The sequence below is a fragment of the Poecile atricapillus genome, chromosome 9, assembly GCF_030490865.1.
Source record: "Poecile atricapillus isolate bPoeAtr1 chromosome 9, bPoeAtr1.hap1, whole genome shotgun sequence".
Taxonomy (NCBI): domain Eukaryota; kingdom Metazoa; phylum Chordata; class Aves; order Passeriformes; family Paridae; genus Poecile; species Poecile atricapillus.
The window spans coordinates 7,788,006-7,806,485 of record NC_081257.1 but is presented as its reverse complement, the minus strand read 5'-3'; the positions used below and the strand labels follow the sequence as shown (position 1 = coordinate 7,806,485).

At 41.2% G+C, this 18,480-nt stretch overlaps 1 protein-coding gene across 1 annotated transcript in view; it reads left to right on the top strand.

Annotated features, from left to right (window-relative positions):
• DOCK3 (dedicator of cytokinesis 3) overlaps nucleotides 1-18,480 on the top strand; it is a 183,324-nt gene that overhangs the window by 157,182 nt on the left and 7,662 nt on the right. The window contains exons 41-52 of the mRNA XM_058845181.1: nucleotides 3,080-3,221; nucleotides 3,927-4,093; nucleotides 4,621-4,707; nucleotides 5,166-5,345; nucleotides 6,304-6,387; nucleotides 7,664-7,780; nucleotides 8,194-8,315; nucleotides 9,801-9,936; nucleotides 10,490-10,571; nucleotides 12,472-12,624; nucleotides 15,921-16,039; nucleotides 16,978-17,065. Of these exons, the coding sequence (XP_058701164.1) occupies nucleotides 3,080-3,221; nucleotides 3,927-4,093; nucleotides 4,621-4,707; nucleotides 5,166-5,345; nucleotides 6,304-6,387; nucleotides 7,664-7,780; nucleotides 8,194-8,315; nucleotides 9,801-9,936; nucleotides 10,490-10,571; nucleotides 12,472-12,624; nucleotides 15,921-16,039; nucleotides 16,978-17,065 (1,477 nt within the window). The remainder of the gene's footprint in view (nucleotides 1-3,079; nucleotides 3,222-3,926; nucleotides 4,094-4,620; nucleotides 4,708-5,165; nucleotides 5,346-6,303; nucleotides 6,388-7,663; nucleotides 7,781-8,193; nucleotides 8,316-9,800; nucleotides 9,937-10,489; nucleotides 10,572-12,471; nucleotides 12,625-15,920; nucleotides 16,040-16,977; nucleotides 17,066-18,480) is intronic.

The following is an 18,480-nucleotide window of genomic DNA, read 5'->3' as shown; positions in this document are numbered from 1 at the left end:
ATACAAAGCCAAGCCATTTTGAAAGCTGCCCTCTTATACTTCCCTCTGATTATGAAGTTGTTTGTTTTTTTTTAACGAGGATTTCAACATTTAATTATAGTCTTTTAATGGAAACACAGGCAGAGGGACTAAAGGCAAATTGAAATTGGTCAAGTAGAAGAAATACCAATGGATAAAGGGTGGTGATTTCATGTTATTTGGAGGTAAACAGTGCCAGAATCAGAGAATCACAGAATCATTTAGGTTGGAAAAAGCCTCCAAGATCATCAATCCAACCTTTGACCAATCACCACCTTGTCAACCAGACCATGGCACCAAGTGCTACGTCCAGCTGTTTCTTGAACACCTCCAGGGATGATGACTTCATCACCCCCATAGGCAGCCCCTTCCAATGTCTGACAACCCTTTCCACAAAGAAATTATTCATGATGTTCAGCCTGAATGTCCCCTGGTGAAGCTTGAGGCTTTTCTTCTCCTCCTGTCCCTTGTTCCCTGGGAGCAGAGCCCAATCCCCACCTGGCTACCACTTCCTGTCAGGGAGTCGTAGAGGGTAAGAAGGTCCCCCCAAGCCTCCTTTTCTCCAGTCTGAGCCCTTCCTCCCTCAGCTGCTCCTCACAGAATTTAGAATGCAGCAGCCTAGAGCAGTGTGTAGAACATCCCTGCAGAGGAATCCAAAGAAAGGACAGGTGCTGCAGAGTGAACCCCAAGCTGCCCTTTCATGAAGATCTCCAGAGAAATCTGACAATTCCTGGTTTTTATATGTAACAAAAAATGTTTCAGCAAGTGAGTGACAGCACAGTCATCAGGGCACACAAGCGTTCCTAACATCTGAAGTACTGTCAGTGACTTGAGCTTATCTTTTTACCTTGTGGATCCTCACTTTTACCTGGGATCCTGCATGGCCAAGGTGTTTGGCACTGCTTGAGCTTCCTGTGCTCAGCCCTGACTCTTTGCAGTGCTGTAACAATGTGGATCCTTGGCTGGAGACATTACCAGCAAACACGAGCGTACATAATTATAATCCTTGTTAATTCTGCAATTATATTTGGTAGCAGTACTTCTGATAGCAGATTACTAATGTAGCAATCTCATTAAAAGTCATCCTCCTCCTTTCTCTCCCTAATGATGCATACAGCACACACATTGTGGAGCACGGACTAAGCCCATTAGCAGTCACATCAGCATGGATCACACTGTAAAGAGATTGGAAGCAGCTATTCTAGAGAAGAAAAAGATTTACATGGATTTAAAATCTTCAAATGGATATGGGAGTGATTTAAAGTGTTCAAATAACTCCAAGCCCTTTTCTCATGTATTTTCCTTTTGCTGTATAGACAATACAGAATGTCTGTTAAGACAGAAAATAACCACTTCTTTCTACATCTTTGATTTTTGAAGACCCTTTTTCTAGAAAAGTCATTGTTCATGTTTCTATGAATTCTGCATCTATTTCTAGCCTTCCTACATAAGTAAATTTAATTTAAAACTGTCGATATTTTCCATCTACCAGAAGTTCAAGTAAGGCCTGACAAGCCATATTTTGAGATCTTGTGTTAGCATCTGTCTGAAAAGTCTTATTAAATTTAGCTTTGAGGTGTTTTCAGGGCATTATTTTTAGAATCACAATAACTTTATTTATAGGCTTACAGTTTTCTAGATTGCTGCAATCAAAAGCTAAAACAGTGAATGCAGTAAGTGTCATGAAGAGATTCACCTTCAAACATGGGCTCACTCCAAATTCAATAGCTGCAAAGTTTGAGCATTCCCGACTGAACTGTCAGGATTCATCATGTGATTCTTCTCCCAGTCCATTGGCTGCTGTGACTGATGCACACAAAGTGACACATGTCACAGCCGGAGATCCTTTCCAGAAAGTTGAAATGCAAAGCCAATGATAACTGAACTCTTTGGCTGTGTTTTATGATCTGGTTTTGCTACTTTCCCTACAATTTTGCTACAAGATCAAAAACTGCTTAACCACATCCCTTTTCCAGAGCAATTAAAAACACATTCTTGAATATACTGCAGCTTCTAAATGCAAGAAATAAAATGCTGTTCTTGTTTGATAAATTTTTAATTGTTTTATGAAGGTGAAAACTCTCCCTGTTTTTCTAGTTATTATGTGTATGAGTTTAAATGATCAAAATTAGAGAATTTGCCTGCTTTGATTGCTCTTGCACTAGGAGATATTAACACTGATGAAAGTTGTGGTTTCTGAGTGTTAAGACACTGGAATACAATCTTCCTGACACTGAGAACTTTAGAAATTCTGTATTGTGCTGTTTGGAGTTAGAGATGGCTCAAAAAGCATCCAAGAACTCTGCACAAGTGGTTCAATGCCTCAAGAGTCATATCTAAATGCAGCTTTCCATTATTAGCAGAAATGAAATTTTGTTCATCAAGAGGAAAGTGCTTTTAGGGCCAAAGGGGAATTTGTTAAGTGGCCACTGAGAATTCTTGGTAAAGCTTTTCTGTATTGCTGTACTACAGACAGGGGAGTTCCTGAGCATGTATTCCTCATCATGATCAGGGCTGGGTTGTATGGCTGTGATAATACAGCAGTGATTAAACAGTGTTTTTTGTGAATAGTTTGTTGCAACTTCTCTCTAAGGAGAACTGATAAAATGATAAACATATATCTCCCTTTGTTCTATGAGATCCTCAGGACTTTTATCTATCTGGTGTAAACTGTATTTGACAGCAGCTTTCCCAGCGTAGAACAGCCAAGCTGGTGACTTAACTTTTAGTTGATACATTTCAGTATAGTTCAATTAAAAATAGTGCCTTTTCTGAAAAGCAGGTAAGAAGGGACCACAAAACTGAATGCTAGGAGTGCCTGAATCCAGAGGCATTGTACTGTTCAGATAGCAGTGGAATAGTTTCCTCATTCATCACTTCTTCATGTGAAAAACTTTTCTTTCTAAAGAAAAAGGAAGGGATAAAATAGCATCTACTCTCACATTAGCATATTGCTACTGTCATTTATCTCTGGTTTTGTAGTAACATTTAAAGTGAGATAGAAGTCAATAGAATTTAACTTACTTTTAAGGACACTAATTTATGCTTGTCCTTCTTGCAGAACAAAGAATATGTGTGTCGGGGCCACGACTATGAGAGGCTGGAAGCTTTCCAGCAGAGGATGCTGAGCGAGTTCCCTCAAGCCATCGCAATGCAGCACCCAAACCACCCCGATGACTCCATATTGCAGTGTGATGCCCAGTGTATCCTTCTGTGAAAGAGCAAACTCTCCCTGGAGCTGGGGCAGAGCACAGAGGTAGAGCTGGATATGGACAAAGCCAGACCCTGTCTGCAGCAGGCAGTAACAGGTTCATTGTGGGACATGGTGTTGGAGAGAAAGGTGACTTTTTATTCAGGGAGTAATGCAGCTCGTGTTCCGTGCAGAAGGGAAAGGGCTGTGCTCACTCATATCCATGTTTTAATGCTTTACCAACAGCACTGACATCACACACAGTTTGTGTCCTTAGGAGTGTTCCTGATACCTTCTCTTGGCCAATATTTGGTTAGGTACAAATACTAGTTTTCCATTCTGCTTATTTATTTTTACATCAGTATTTTAATTTTTTGCGATTTCCCTTTCTTCAAAACTGCTGAACCTTTTTATATCCAAGGCTTTGAATCTCATTATTCTCATTGGTCACCTGTACTGGGATTTGGTACACCCAGTACAATGCTCAGTGTATTTAAGGACTGAACCATATCACATTTAAGATAAGGGTTGCAGGGACATTGGAGAGTTTAGTCATGGAACCTGCACTATCTGGCTTCTGAGAGAACAGCATGGATACCGTGGAGGATTTGAACTGCAAGGACACTGTCAGCAAATGGAGCCTCCTGTGTGGGTTGCTGTGTCCTATTTGTCTTTCCTAACACATAGATAAAGCTTTCTTTGACTGCACAATTACCAGATTTACAGATCTATGCAGTGACTCCTATCCCAGACAATATAGACGTGCTGCAAATGGACCGTGTCCCTGATCGCATCAAGAGCTTTTACCGCGTCAACAACATCCGCAAGTTCCGCTACGACAGACCCTTCCACAAGGGCCCCAAGGACAAGGAGAACGAATTTAAGGTAGAAGTAGCAAATAAGCAGTTTGAGTGTTCATCTCTTCAAGGTGAATACTGTCTTGTTATTTTATGCTGATAGAGCCTTTCAGGAAACCATGATTTGATAGCCAAAGATACCACAGTAAGTCAAGTAACAGGTTAAGTCCATGGTCTGATTGCATACTGTCAAGTTCTGACCTGATTAAAGCATTTTCCAGTCTAAAAGTGAGTTATTTTAGTGCCAGGACACACTGTTTGGCTGGACTTTTTTTTTTTTTTTTTAAATTACTGACACATGGGTCTACAATGTCTTTTTGGGTCCCATGACACAACTGGTGATTGGTTAAGTTTTAAAAATTAATAGAAATGTTGACTGTGTTGATTCAAGCATACTGAATTCCTGGTTTGTTGTTGAAGTGACCTTCTGGAGAATTAATGCACAGGAAGTTAATGAGTTCTTTTCTGAGCCTTGTCCCCTTCACACTTGTAGTAAGAGTACAGAGGATGTGGCTGTGATTCACTGCTCCTCACAGCCTCAATTTCTCCTTGCAGAGCTTGTGGATTGAACGCACCACTCTGACCCTGACTCACAGTTTGCCTGGGATCTCTCGTTGGTTTGAAGTGGAGAGGAGAGAACTGGTAACATTCATCATTCCTTTAATTGGGGGTTGAAATGATGAGTAACTGAGGACATGGGATAGGCAGCTTAAAACTTGTTGGGCTGAAATCTTGCAGTTTAAAATGGTGTTTACCAAGAATTAAATACATCCTTTTTCTGCCACTTCATCTAAACAATTGCTGAATGTAACTAGAGGAATTGTATAAGCTAATAGGATAATGGAGACAGCGCCAAAAGGAGGGAATAATTGCATTGCTGCCATGTCTTCAGCATATAGAAAGACATCTATTATTGCAACCGAGTGACCTGAAATCCAGTACTGCCAGCAGTGGAGTTTGTTAATGTAGCTAATTTTCTACAAAGCAGTAAAAGCGAAGGGAGCTCACTGAACAATCCTGGAGTATCATTTTATTACAAGGAAGATAATAAATCTCAGTGAAGTGTCCACGGAATTAAAGTATGTTTTATTGCCTTTGAGGTTGAAGTAAGTCCTTTGGAAAATGCCATTCAAGTGGTTGAGAACAAAAACCAGGAGCTGAGGACACTGATAAGCCAGTACCAGCATAAACAAATGCATGGCAACATTAATCTTCTCAGCATGTGTCTGAATGGAGTGATTGATGCCGCCGTTAACGGGGGAATTGCACGGTACCAGGAGGTGAGCCAGGCTCTGCTTCCCACTGAGTATCACCCTTCCTCAGTTTTATTTGCATTTCTGTATCAATGACAGTATGGCTTATTAAGATAGGAAATTCTCATGTGCATTATCTAAAGATGGGGTTACACCCCCTACTTGGTTATTCTGCATCAGTGCTTGCATAGCTGAGTGCAAGGAGTCTCCAGGGGTGGAGCTGGGATCTCACAAGGAAATTGGTATAGGTTACAGCGAGGTTTTTCAAAGATGACACTTGGTTTACCTGGAAATCTTCACTTGGCAGGTAAAACAGTGAAGCAGCTTTTTTAATACTGCTTACATTATAAATTCATTTTGCAGTAGAGGCTCTGGGACTGGTGATAACTGATTAGGTCTGGAATCAGGAAAAACCTGATTCATGCTATTGAAATATTATCTTTGCTGATGGGCTAATTTCAGACTCACTGTAGAACTAAAATGATGTTAAATACAATATGTTATCCAGCATAATCTCTGGCAAGCTGTTACTTAAACTGAGCATTGCAAAAGGTAGATTTAGGGTACAATATTGAAAAATTGCAGCAGTGGTTCAGGGCTGTGGGATGCTTTGCAATGGAGCCATGGAGAGAATGCTCTTCAGGCTTTACATTAGTTGCCAATTTACTCACAAAATTCCTTTAGCTTTAGGCAGTTATGTGAAGGAAACTATAAAATTCAAATAACTGGAAAGCTACAAGGCTTAGTGGTATTGCTCATCACTGTCACAGGGGGAAACTTGGTCAGAGTCATGATTCAACAGAATCGTTTTGGCTGCCAAGACCATTTTCTCTGCATCCCAGAGTGCTAAAATACAATAAAATTAAGCTCTGCTGTTAACTTAATATATTTTGTTTTCCTAAGATTTTTGGACCTTTTCCTTTTATCCTTTAACTCCAAGACTTTCCCATAAGCAAAAGGCACTTTTTTTTTCCTTTTCCTGCAGGCCTTTTTTGATAAGGATTATATCACAAAGCACCCTGGAGACGCAGAGAAGATCACCCAGCTCAAGGAACTCATGCAGGAACAGGTACTGTTTTTCAGGTGCAGAAGAACACTGCTACATTGTCTGGATTCATCAGCAGTCAGTCTAAACATCAGATCCAGCTGATTAATTCAGAAGCAAAGATTTTTGGTACAGGAGATCTAAGTACATTCAAACAAAAAACAAGAGGGAGGTGGGCAAGGAGATTATGACAAGTCACACACCTTATGGGATGTGAGGTGAAGCTCAGCTGAAAGTACATTAATTTTGTTTTCTACATTTATTATCCAACAGACATCTTGCTACATTTCAAGCCTGCCATTTGAACCATGTCTTCAGGCATTTCAAGCCTGACATTCTGAACTATGTCTTCCTAGCAAATTTCAAAGATAATCAGAGGCAGGACAGGTCAGGCTTGAGATTAAAGTGGCAGAGCCACATATGAAAACTTAATGCCTGTTTATATTATCTGCAGTTTTATTTTTCCATAGTGTCTCCTTGAGACATCTTGGTAGATAAAGCTGCGGGATGCTTTGATGGGAATGAAATCAGATAATCATATCCCTCTTAACTGAAAGTTTGGCAAGATACACCCCATTAAACAATGTGCCCAAATCTGAATAGAGCTACTAGGCCTTCTTCTTCAACAAGTCACTGAATTGCATTTCAGATTCCCCATCTGTAACATAATGCTTATCTCCCTTCAATCCTCAGGAGATGTTTGAAGATTAATTAGTTATTGTTTGTACAGACTTTGGATCATGTAGGGAATTACATACATCTTAAGCCTCCTATCATTGCTATTTTCTTTCATTTGAGACCTTATATAATCTCATTCAATCATTAATATTATATGTTTAACCTTTGGAAAAGTAACCTTTAGAAGTAACTAATGAGGAGCAGGAGGAGTGACTGCATGTGCCACACTGCTGCTGTTCATCTCAATTATCAGAAACTCCTTTTAGAAATCTCTGCTGGCAGCTCAGACCCCATCCCTGGCACTGGGAGGAGGAGCTTTGTCACAGGGCATTATCTCTGTGAGGGCATAATGCTGTTCTTTCTGCAGAGACAATCTAGCTGGTATTTTTTTGCAGTTACCTCCTAAGAAAAGCAATGCAACATGACATAAATGTACTTGTCTCACACTTAAATATTGGAGTAGTATGAACTTGCCAGGACTCCAAGGCTTGCTTAATTATCAGCAGTTTTGTAATGGACAGTGGCATATCCCTTGCACATTGCCAGAACTGCAGGACAGGCTTCCAGTCTCTCTTAGACACAACTTAACTGGGTTTTTGATGCTGCATTTTCTTTTTCACAGGTACATGTCCTAGGAGTGGGTCTGGCAGTCCATGAGAAATTTGTACACCCTGAAATGCGTCCCCTGCATAAGAAACTGATAGATCAGTTCCAGATGATGCGATCCAGCCTGTACCACGTAAGCCAATAGTCACTTTTCCATTTTTGAATTATATGATTAAACATCTGTCGGTTGCAGTAAGGTTTACAAAATAACTGGGCTGATACAGCATTGATTGAACCTACTGGACTGCCAAATTACCAAAGGAATTCTTGATTTTTGTGGAGGAAGGCACTTGTAGAAAATACGTTAACTCGGCCTTTCAACAAGAATTGTTATATTTGTATGTCCTTTGTTGTATCACAGAGCAATTGTAAAGCTTCATTTTCAGTTGCTATCTCACATAGCAGAAAATTATGTAAGACAGAGGAAGATTAACCGGAGGTGTTGGATGTTCATTTCAAAAGAGGTGCCATAATTGGAAGTAGCATGAATGAAGAAAACTTGCAGTTTTCCATGGCTGACTTAGCTGAAGTGTGTTTGCTCTGCAGGAGTTACCTGGTTTGGATAAGCTGAGCCCGGCCTGTTCCGGCTCCAGCACCCCCCGCAGCAACGTGCTGGTGTCCCATGGCCCCATGAGCCCAGAGAGCATGAAGCTGGTGCATCGACACAGGTAACCCCCTCTTCCTCCCAAACATCCAGGGGCTCTGCACACTCTTCCACCAAGGTTCCAGGATCTAAGGAGTGCTTAGCAGTACTGCAGGAAGGGCAGCATGAGTTTAGGCAGAAGTGCCTTTTGGCTTCATTCAATGCTAATTATTGGAGAATTGGAATAAGAAAGTTGAGAAATCCAACTTGCACCAAATGCTGAACACCTCCAGGTGTGACTCCATCACTTTACTTACTGTACAGGCAGAAACACAAATCTGCCACTCAGTTTTCCAGGCTCAGTCTGACTTTGGAGGTCCCAACGTCTCCTACTTCTCTTGCACCATCAGCAAATAACTGGGTCCTAATCTACCATAAAAGGAAAATTGTATGGCTTGTTTTAGAGCCCAACTCAATATGTCCCCATTTGGAAGGATTAAAATTGTTACCATCATTATTTCTATAATTCTGACCAAATCAGAAGCCAAATGCAATAAAGGCTGCCACGGTGTTTTGATCAGTACATCAAAAAATGACCCTGTGGTGCTTTTTCAAACTGAATGCATGCCCGTATAATAAATCTGAGATAATGACAGAGAATAAAAATTGGGATTATAAGGACAAAATAGTGGTTTTTGTATCCAGCCAACATTGCTTATTTGAAAATGCTAATTGCTCTTCTGTGTTTATTTTTCTTATTGGGTCACTATATTTTAGCTGGTTTTAAAGACTGGCATAAAAAGCTGTAGAAAGTTGGTCCATGAATCCAGGATGGTGACATTCTTTACGCTGTTAAAACTGAGTGGCTTATACTGCTCCCATGGCTTAGCAGTTGACAAACAGTGTCTGGGTGATAACTTTTTTCTTTTTCCCCTCAGAATTCCTCATTTTGTAAAGGCTTTTTTAGTTTTCAGGACAAACTTGGGAAATGCTGTAGTGTACAGTGTACTTGTGTGTGTGGTTCAGAGTGACAAAGAGAAGTTCATTCCCTGAGGGAGATCAGGGTGCAGCCTGCACACCAGCTGGGCTGTATTAATTTACTGCCAACTACAAAATTGCCTTCAACTGTAATGCTGAGACCCAATGCATCCAATAAGGAAAACTGGATTTTGACCTGTGTGTCTTGTGCTTGGATTCCTTTGGAATGTTTTGTTTAAGCTGCTCCCACTCAGCATTAAAAATGAGAGAGGTTTCAGTATGTTCTGTTACAAACAAAACAAATATTCACCCAAGGTCATGATGTGACATTACCCTGGGTTAGGGTTCTGAAATTCAGTATCTTATGTACTATTCTGTTTTACCTGTAATCTTCTGGTTGCTTCTTTCATATCTACCCACATTTGTGGATTTGTTTGAGCTTATTTGGCCTGATTCTTCAAAATTATTTGACATCTAGAGGTGACCTAAAGCAGGAGGTAACTGCAAGTACTTACTAGTTTGGAAAAAAATCAGGCTTCACAAACAGGTTCAAAAAATAGTTATGCCCTTGCTCTGTCTGTTTTTTTCCCAGCCCACTGAACATGCTTGGTTCAGTCCGACACTCCTCATCGTCTCTGTCATCGCACACCTCCAGTGAAACAGGAAACCTGGTTATCCTGACAGACAGTTCTGTGGGGGAGACTGCTGAGGATATGTACCACATGCAGGTACAGCTCCCGCACAGCCACGAGCGGTGGCTGGCACCAGCACAGAACGTGTTCCAGAGGGTTTTGCTTAGGAGCAGTACACTTCACCTGTGCACATGATTGGATCTGTCTGTGATATTTTTTTTTCAAATAACTGAATAGGTAGAATCTAACATTTTTCAAGAAAGGTGACAGGAACTCAATAGATTAACTTCTGGAAGAAATCTCCTGTGTTTGTACAGTGACTGTGGTACTGTAGTCCAAGGCCATCCTGCTGCTTTCAGAAAGTGAGATTTTTGTCCTATTTTGTTTACCTGCCCCATTGAACATATGCAGTTAGTGTTGCTCTTGTTTTGGGGAGATGAAGCAAACCCCACAGTCCTGAATGCAGGTTAACAGTGGCCTGCACTGAAGCTGGGCAGAGGCTGCCCTGGCTCATCTGAGACAGGTAAATCCCTAAGGCACTGATGCACTCAGGTCTCTCTTGATGGTTTCTCTGCCTCCTGCAGCTTGTTTACCCTAAGCCAGGTACCAAGGCTCAGTCACCAATGTCTCTGTTTTATCCTCATACCAGGCTAGTCCTTCCACCTCCAGCCTGAGCTCCACTCACTCGGCACCATCCCAGATGATTAACTCTGCCCCTTCCAGCGCTCGAGGTAAGCATGGACAGGCCCTGATGGGGGGCACCTGCAGGTGTTCCCTAAACCTGGCAACCTTGCTGACTTACAGGTGAAACACCTCCTACACTGACATGTAACGCTGTTTCTCTTTTGGACACATAAATACCTCTTCAATACTTTTTCTTTGCAAATGGTTTCATTCTCCATTTAAGCATTTTTTCATCCGTATTTCAAATGTATCTCTAATACATGCTGGTTTCAGGCAGTTGAATTTCGTAATGATTTCCATTGTTCCACCACAAAATTGTGGCAGGCAGTCTAGAGGAAAACAAGAATAGTCCTCGTTATAGTACTTAAAAGAGAGATCATGAAGACAAAGGCAAAGAAATAATTTTACAAGCTTAAAGAAATTATGACAAAAAAGGACTTGAGGCAGCTTAGCAGAAACATATGTATACAAAAGTAGATGTACAGGATGAATGTTGAAAGATATGAATTTTAAATAATGGAGATAAAGAAGGGCTTCCCTGCTGGGAAATTCTTGAAGAAAGGAAAAAATATAAAAGCAAACTCTGGGGGTACTTATATTGCCTTTGTGTTACAGTAGCTGGTCTTGATATTGCTAATTATTTTCTTCCCCAGCTGATGCAAAACCACTCCATGCGGTCTCCTGACTTTCATAACTTCTTTTCAAGGTTTTGGGTTTTTTCCTCTCATTTTGGATTCTCAGTTGCAGGTTCTACACCTCTTTTCACAGGCATCTGAAGAAAGTGTCCAGGATATAGTCAGAGATAGAGGCTGATATTTAAATCTTACCCCTTTTTCCATAGAGAGGAATTCTGTGTGTCCTGATGGAGAGGGAATACAAGGAAGAGCCCTTTCTCTCAAGCAGTTTTGGGGCTTTTTTGCTCCCCCTGCCAGTAAAATCCTAATTGACTGTCTGTTGTTATGACACAGATGCAGCAAGGTGATTTAATTGAGGGATCAGATGGAATAGGAAGGTGAGAAGTGAACATCTTCAAATAAAGGCAAATAGCTGCACTAATTATCAAGGACTGGAAGGAAAATCACGACAAACAGTGACCAGGTGAAACTGGAATAACAGGAAAGGGAAGATGGAACTAAGGAGACCGCTATCATGTCAGGAAGATGTCCCTAAGCGGATGTGCCTCAGCTGGCATGTGAATCTTTGGGGGGACCTGAAGGATTTGGTGCTGTACTGTTTCACACTGTTTTCCACTTTAGAAGTCCAGTGACAGGCTCACAGTGACAGGCTGTGACAGGCTGTGACAGTCTTTCTGAGCCTGATGACTGCACAGCATCACCAGCTTCCCTCTTTACGGTATTATTCACTGTTGCTTAGAAACCAACGTGATGAATGCTCCAAAGGGTCTGAGCTGCTGGGTGAGCCAACAGCACCTCCCAGGGATGGGACCCAGACAGATTTCAAATGGGAAACAGTAAGAGAAGTAATGAGATTGAAAAATGTTTATATAGCATGTGATACAACGTTTCTTCTCTGCTGTTCTGTTCACTTTTAAATTAGGTGAGCATAGCATTCAGACATTACCCACTCATGGGATTTCACTTCTAGTAAGGTCCCAGATGCAATCTGTGTTTCCCAGTGTGCCAGTCACTGTTCTGGTTATTACAACACTGCTGTTGGAAATGGAGCTGTTCCTAATGAGAAAAAGCCCTTACACTTAAATTCCATGGTGGTAATGCAGCTGTGTTCTTCTCCTTGGTAATTTTTCCTTTTCTTTTGTTTTTCAACTGGGTGAATTTGATGCTTGTGAAAATGAGACCAGTATCACTGGCTGGAGCAAAGTACTTCACAGACATGACATGTGCAGCTCTGCCAATGCACCTCTATCCCTTTTTTCCTTTCTTTTTTTTTTTTTTTTTTTTGTATTTATTTATATTCTTTTTAATTTAGCGCTGGTGAAAGGTGCTGGATTGACACCACTGGAGGCTGAAGCCCTCTATTTACCCACAGAGCAGATACAGCATGGGCGGCAGCTGTGCAAGTTCCCCCACGCTGCCCCCACCCATGTGCCTCATCTCTGTCCTGGAGGGACCACCTCTAGAGGTGAGAGGATAGTTCAGTCTCCATGACCCATCCAACCCCTGGCCTTTCTGCTGAGACTGCCAACAAAGCTACAAGAGTCACGATGCTGCAGCTGAACACTTGTCAGATGGGAAGTGGACAAAGGCCAACAATTCATTTCATAAAGGCCACCTAAATTTATCAACTTAACATCTTTGTCACCTGTGGCTTTAACCTGAGCATGGTTGGGTAGGATTTCTAGGGTTTAGCCTGATTTTTAAATGCTTCTCTCATTTATCCAAATGATAATGCAGGTACTTAGAGCACCTTCTCTATTTTACTGCAGAGTCCCTTTCCTGAGGAGATGAGTATCTTTATAACAAATTAGTTCCATCAGTGACCAAAGGAAGCCATGGCCTTTTGTATTAAGAATCCAGCAGGAATTTAAATTGTTCTCCAAAAACTTACCCTTTTATGGATCTTTAAAATAGCAACACACATGATTATTTGGCTTGTCCAAAGAAAATAACTAAGCGATTAATCTAAAAAGAATTTTTAAAGGATAGCTGTCAGGAAAGTTGATCAGTTCTTTGATTTTATCACTTAACTGCAGATTAAGGCATCAAAATTTACAGTAGTTATACACAAGTTACAGCAGATGTCTTAAATAGAACTGAAATCAGAATACTGCAAGAATTTGCTAATTCTGTGCTAATAGACATTAGACTCGTTATTACAAGTATGCATCTCTCAGTTTTCACCTGGCTTGACCCTTGAGGAGCTTCTTCCCTGCCAGGGAAGAACCACTGTTGTGTAAAAGGTCAGTGAGAAATTCAGCTCAGTTTGGCTTCATTTGAGGTGGCTCATGAGGCATTACTGAACTTTACTGCAGTTAAAAGATTACACAAGCCAGGTTCAGAAAGCAAGAAAATGTAACTCAAAAAGGCCCGGAAAGAGCTAGGAGTGAGTTAGGGTTTGTCAGTAATTTAAAATACAGTTAGGACTCCTCCAATGCACTCAAAAAGCAATTCCCACATGACACTTGACTGGCCTCTAAAGGCATCCCTACTGCTTCCTCAACACTGCCCCTCAGTAAGGTATAGAAAATGAGGCCTGGTGTCTTAACCAGCACTTTGCAAGAATACATGTACTTACATTAAAACTTCCTTTTTAAATCAAAAAATTACAATTTGGTGCAGGAGCAAACTTTTCATAACCATAACAAAAATGATGAACCAGAAGAAGAGATTCAATGAGTTTGGAGTTTACATTAATGTTCAGTTTATTCCTTAAAATTAATACTTGTTATGAGTGAATTAACATAATTAGAAAAGCAAAACTATCTCTGGCTTTAGCACAGGTTTTCCTTTTTCATTAGCGAGTATCTACAGTGCTGCACATATCAAGTGCACCAAGCTACATGCTAAAGCTTTTAAAAGCATTTTTTTTTTACTTTTTAAGTTTTGCCAGTCCCTGAAAGGAGCTGCAGTTATTGTGCTCTCTATCTGTCCAAAGCAGCAAGACTTAAATTTTGTTTGCAGACTGGACACTTGGCATAATATGTTACCATTTTATAGCTATAGTTAATGATAAATTTAGGGTTTTTTAGTTTTTTAGACTACACTCTCCCAGCACATGTGGGATTTTTCAGGTCCTGCAGTCTGTTGAAGCTGTAATCCCATATAAACTGACAGCACGTAGAGAGGTGGTTTGCATCTTTGATATAAAAGAGCAAGGATGACAAGATAAATAAAAAAGGAAAAGTTTGCAGTGTAGGTTGTGCTGTGCTGTAGTTCTGGGCACACCTAAAAGTTCAGCATCTTAACATTTGTCCTGCAGAACAGGACTATCTGTGACCTGTGAGGAAAAGACTCAGCACAAAGCGTTAACACTGTGTTCTCCAAGCTGGTGTTGTACATAAAAGCAAAGAATGTCGTCTAATTACGTTTCTGTTCTATGTCTGGGGAGAAAATGAGTTCGGGACTAGAATGCAGATACTCTGCCACTGTTCATGTCCGAGTGGGGGTGTAGATTGATCTGGCATCTGCCCCCCCAATGGAATTGTTGCAATTGTAGGACTTTATCCTGCATTCTGCTGGACACATTGTTCCTTCCACTGTGTGCTGAATTTTAGTCCCCAAAACTGCATGTTTGCTTTTGCTGGAGTAAAAGCTGCATCAACCAGCACCAATGCCTTTGCTCATATGTTGGAGTGCTGTCCAGGTAATGTGTGTGGTTGTGGAAGTTTGCCAGAGGGGGCATGTATTCCCCAAAAGCCGGCATGGCTCTGTAATGCGCTGTGTGCTGCCATCTGTTCAGTGCGTGTTTGTGACGCAATCAAACAATCAGTGCAAATTACAGCTCACTTCAGCAGCTTCACAACATCAATTCCTGCCAAATATTGTGCATCCCAAGGGTTGTGTGTATCAGTAGTGTCAGACTTTAGGAAGTCACTAAGGAGAGTCATTCTTCTGGCACATCCACTGTCAGCTGTTGCACATCAGAAGGCGTATTGTTACATGGCACTCATCTTGAAGGACATGAGTCCCAAGTAATTCCACCTTCCAGGAAGCTATTACATGAAATACCCCGATATTTTAAATGACAGCTATACAGATAACTAATAGATAAATCAAGCTTATTATTCCTACTATAAAACTCTAAGCATTGGTAAATGTATGGTGTCATCACAGGGCTCAGTACAGCAACACAGTAGTAATCATCATTACAGCAGCATTGTAAGCAAAGTGCCTCTCAAATTTATAGAATATGCTATTTATTATTGGGGTTGGTTTGCTTTAACAAGAGGAAGCTGACCAAGATAGTACCAATGAAATCACAACATTTATCTCTACCCAGAACCAAGGAATGAAGTATTTTCTCATAGATTTCTGCTTTAACTGAATGGTATATCTCAAGCTTTTATCCCTTTCTCCGACATTCAGTCCTAAAATGCACAATTTTATGGCATTTCTTTAACTCTACAATATTTTATGGGGCAAGGGAGCATTAGGCACAGCCACAGCTGATTCCACACAGATGCCCACATTTTTTTATGTTTGAAAGGAAGCACTTTGCAACATACAACTAGGGACACACACATCTTACACACCCTACGTGGTATGTCCTTAATTGTATACAACAAGCCAGTTCTTACTCCATCCTCGTGCTATGCACCCACCAACAGTCAGCTGCTTAGTGGGCTCGGCACCATGTTTCCCTGAGTCCTGTGAGCTCATGCGTCCGAGCCAAGAGCACAGGAGGACTGAGATCCCTGGGCATGCAGAGACATGGCTGTTGTTTGTCCCGTGTACGTGATTTTTCTCACTTGTTTACAGGCTCTCCCTCTCTACCAGATAAGTACCGCCACTCTCGGGAGATGATGATGTTGCTGCCAGCGCACCGGGACCGACCGAGCAGCGCCATGTATCCCGCAGCTATCATGGAAAACGGACAGGTAGCAGCTCTTAATTTCTTCTGTGTCAGTTCAGCCACCTGAAACTGTGGCTGTATTTTTGCTGGCTTTGACCACCTTAAAGCTTTATTTTTTTATTTTTGGAAAGCTCAGCAACTTAGGACCCTTTTCAGAGGTGAAGCAGAGCTTTTCCTATTAATCCACCCTTGGAGGCACTGATGCCACCCACTGTGGCAGCTGAGTGACAGAAACTGTAGTGACTGTTAAAAGAGCAGATATGTCTGGTGAAAATGGACTCACTTCCCAACTTTATCCTGTGAGCCCTGGTCCACTGCAAGTAGTCACACCATTTCCTTTATTTGTTTAGAACCATGGCCATCCATCCTTCAGTCTAGTCTACAAGCTGATTCTAAATAACTTTATAGTGATTTCCAGAGGTATCAAAAACTATGAGAGGCTGAAATAATATACTGATACGGGGTCTTCAAGAAATCTGTGCCCTAATTTCTCTGGACAAACTGAAAAGTGTGCCTACACGTAAGCATTTAAATCTTGCCCTGGCCAGCACTTCTGAAGGGAATCTCCTGATCCTGCCCACTTATCACACTTCAGTTTGCACTGAAGAGCTGTCTCAAAGCATTCACAGTCAACAAAGTCATCAAACAAAACCAAAGATAAGCTTCAGAGGGCAAATGATGTTTTCCAGCTGCTAATGGGCACAAGACCAGGCTAGAGCTAGTCTGAAATAACTCCTCCAGAGAGCAGGAATTGTGAGCCCTCAGGACTGTTACACCCTAGACATCCACTCCCATTGCACTGCAATACCTGCCAATGTAGACACAGCCTAAGGTTCTCAGGGAATCTTTAGTTTAAAAAGTTCTTTGCTTAAAAAAAAGGAGCAGAAAGGCCCTGTGTTGCCCCAGCTGGTCTGTAACTTTTTTTTTTTAACTCCTCTTTGCTAACTTTCTTCCCTCTCTTAGCCTCCAAATTTCCAGCGCGCCTTGATCCAGCAAATGATTGGACCATGCAAACCTTGCAGTGATCCCAACCTGTCAGTGGCTGAGAAAGGTACTCCTTTTCCTGTTCAGCATGCATACTTACTAAAATATTATTCCTCTGGTCATGCTACAGCAAGTAACAAATGGGCTTCTACATTTCCTGGCAGAGTGCATTTCTCTCACACTTTTCTAATTAACAGTTTAATTAACCTGGCCTTCTGCCAACCTACCATCATTTCAGAGCCTTCACAGAAGGGTGGGGTGGCACAAACCTCCCTATTTCAGAAAGCTTTCCGAGTTGAGTATTTTGTTATTGAAACAATTCCTGCAGCCTTTGTCAAGCAAATTTGCAAAGCAGAAAATGAGAAGTTATTCTAAGAACAGCCCAAGATTTGGACTATATTCTTTATTCATGAGTTATACTGATTTTTAATACACATTTATTGCCCAAAATACAAGCATTCCTTGCAATCCCTCTCTGAGGTAGTTTTATCATTATTTATCATTAGGAGTATATGTTTTTTTAACTCATTCCTTTGAAAAAAAACTGAAAGAGGAGAAAGAATTTGTTTGGTGTAAGAGAAAAGGAGCAGCTTGTGAAGGAGGTGCCATGGACAAAACAATGGGCTCAAAAATTATCTGAAAGGCAGCATTCTGAAAAAGCAAAAGAGGGCAAATTTTCTGAATCAAAATCTGAGACAAAGAGGCTGCCCAAGCAAGCAAAAGTCATGTATGGCTGGGAAAAATGGTATCTTAAAAGATTTTTAAGGCCAGGAAAGACCACTGCAACTCTCTAGTCTGACCTACATCATACACTCAGATTTTCTATCTGTCTTTTTGTTTCAGTAACTGTGCCAGAACTAAACTGTACCTTTAAAAAAAAAAAAAAAAATTTTAGAATTTCTAATAAATCAGAATCCCCTACTTCAACATGAGTGGTCCAGATTGAAACCAAACACCAGTTCTAAATAAATGGCAGAATGATGACTTGATGACAAGAGTGTTAAGACTGGGGGGTGAAGGATTAAGAGCTCCAGTTTAGCCATGTTAGTTTGAACCAAACATATGGCTGAGAGGGTGAGATCTTTGTAATGGACAGGAGAAAGATCTGGAAAAGGAAGGTAAATAAATATTTATTGTCTTTCTAGGAAAAAATACTTGAATTTGTATCTGTGGGTGATACTATGCAGGAGTGTGGTATTTAGTGCCAGGAGATCAAAGACAGAATCCCTAAGAAGCCACAAAAGATACAGGTGATGTTCAGTGGGGGTGGTGAGGCAGGAATCCCAGCTCTTGTGCCTGGCTGGTGGTAAAATGCAGTTACAGGTGCTCTTGGCAGGCCTGAACCCTCATCTTTCCATGCAGTTGGGATGCCATCTGCCCTGGATTTTGTGAGCAGCCAGGCCTTGACTTCCCCCACCCCCTCCCGGCCATGTCAGAAGTTCTGCTGGGTAATTCCCAGTGACAGTGGTGACATCAGTCGCC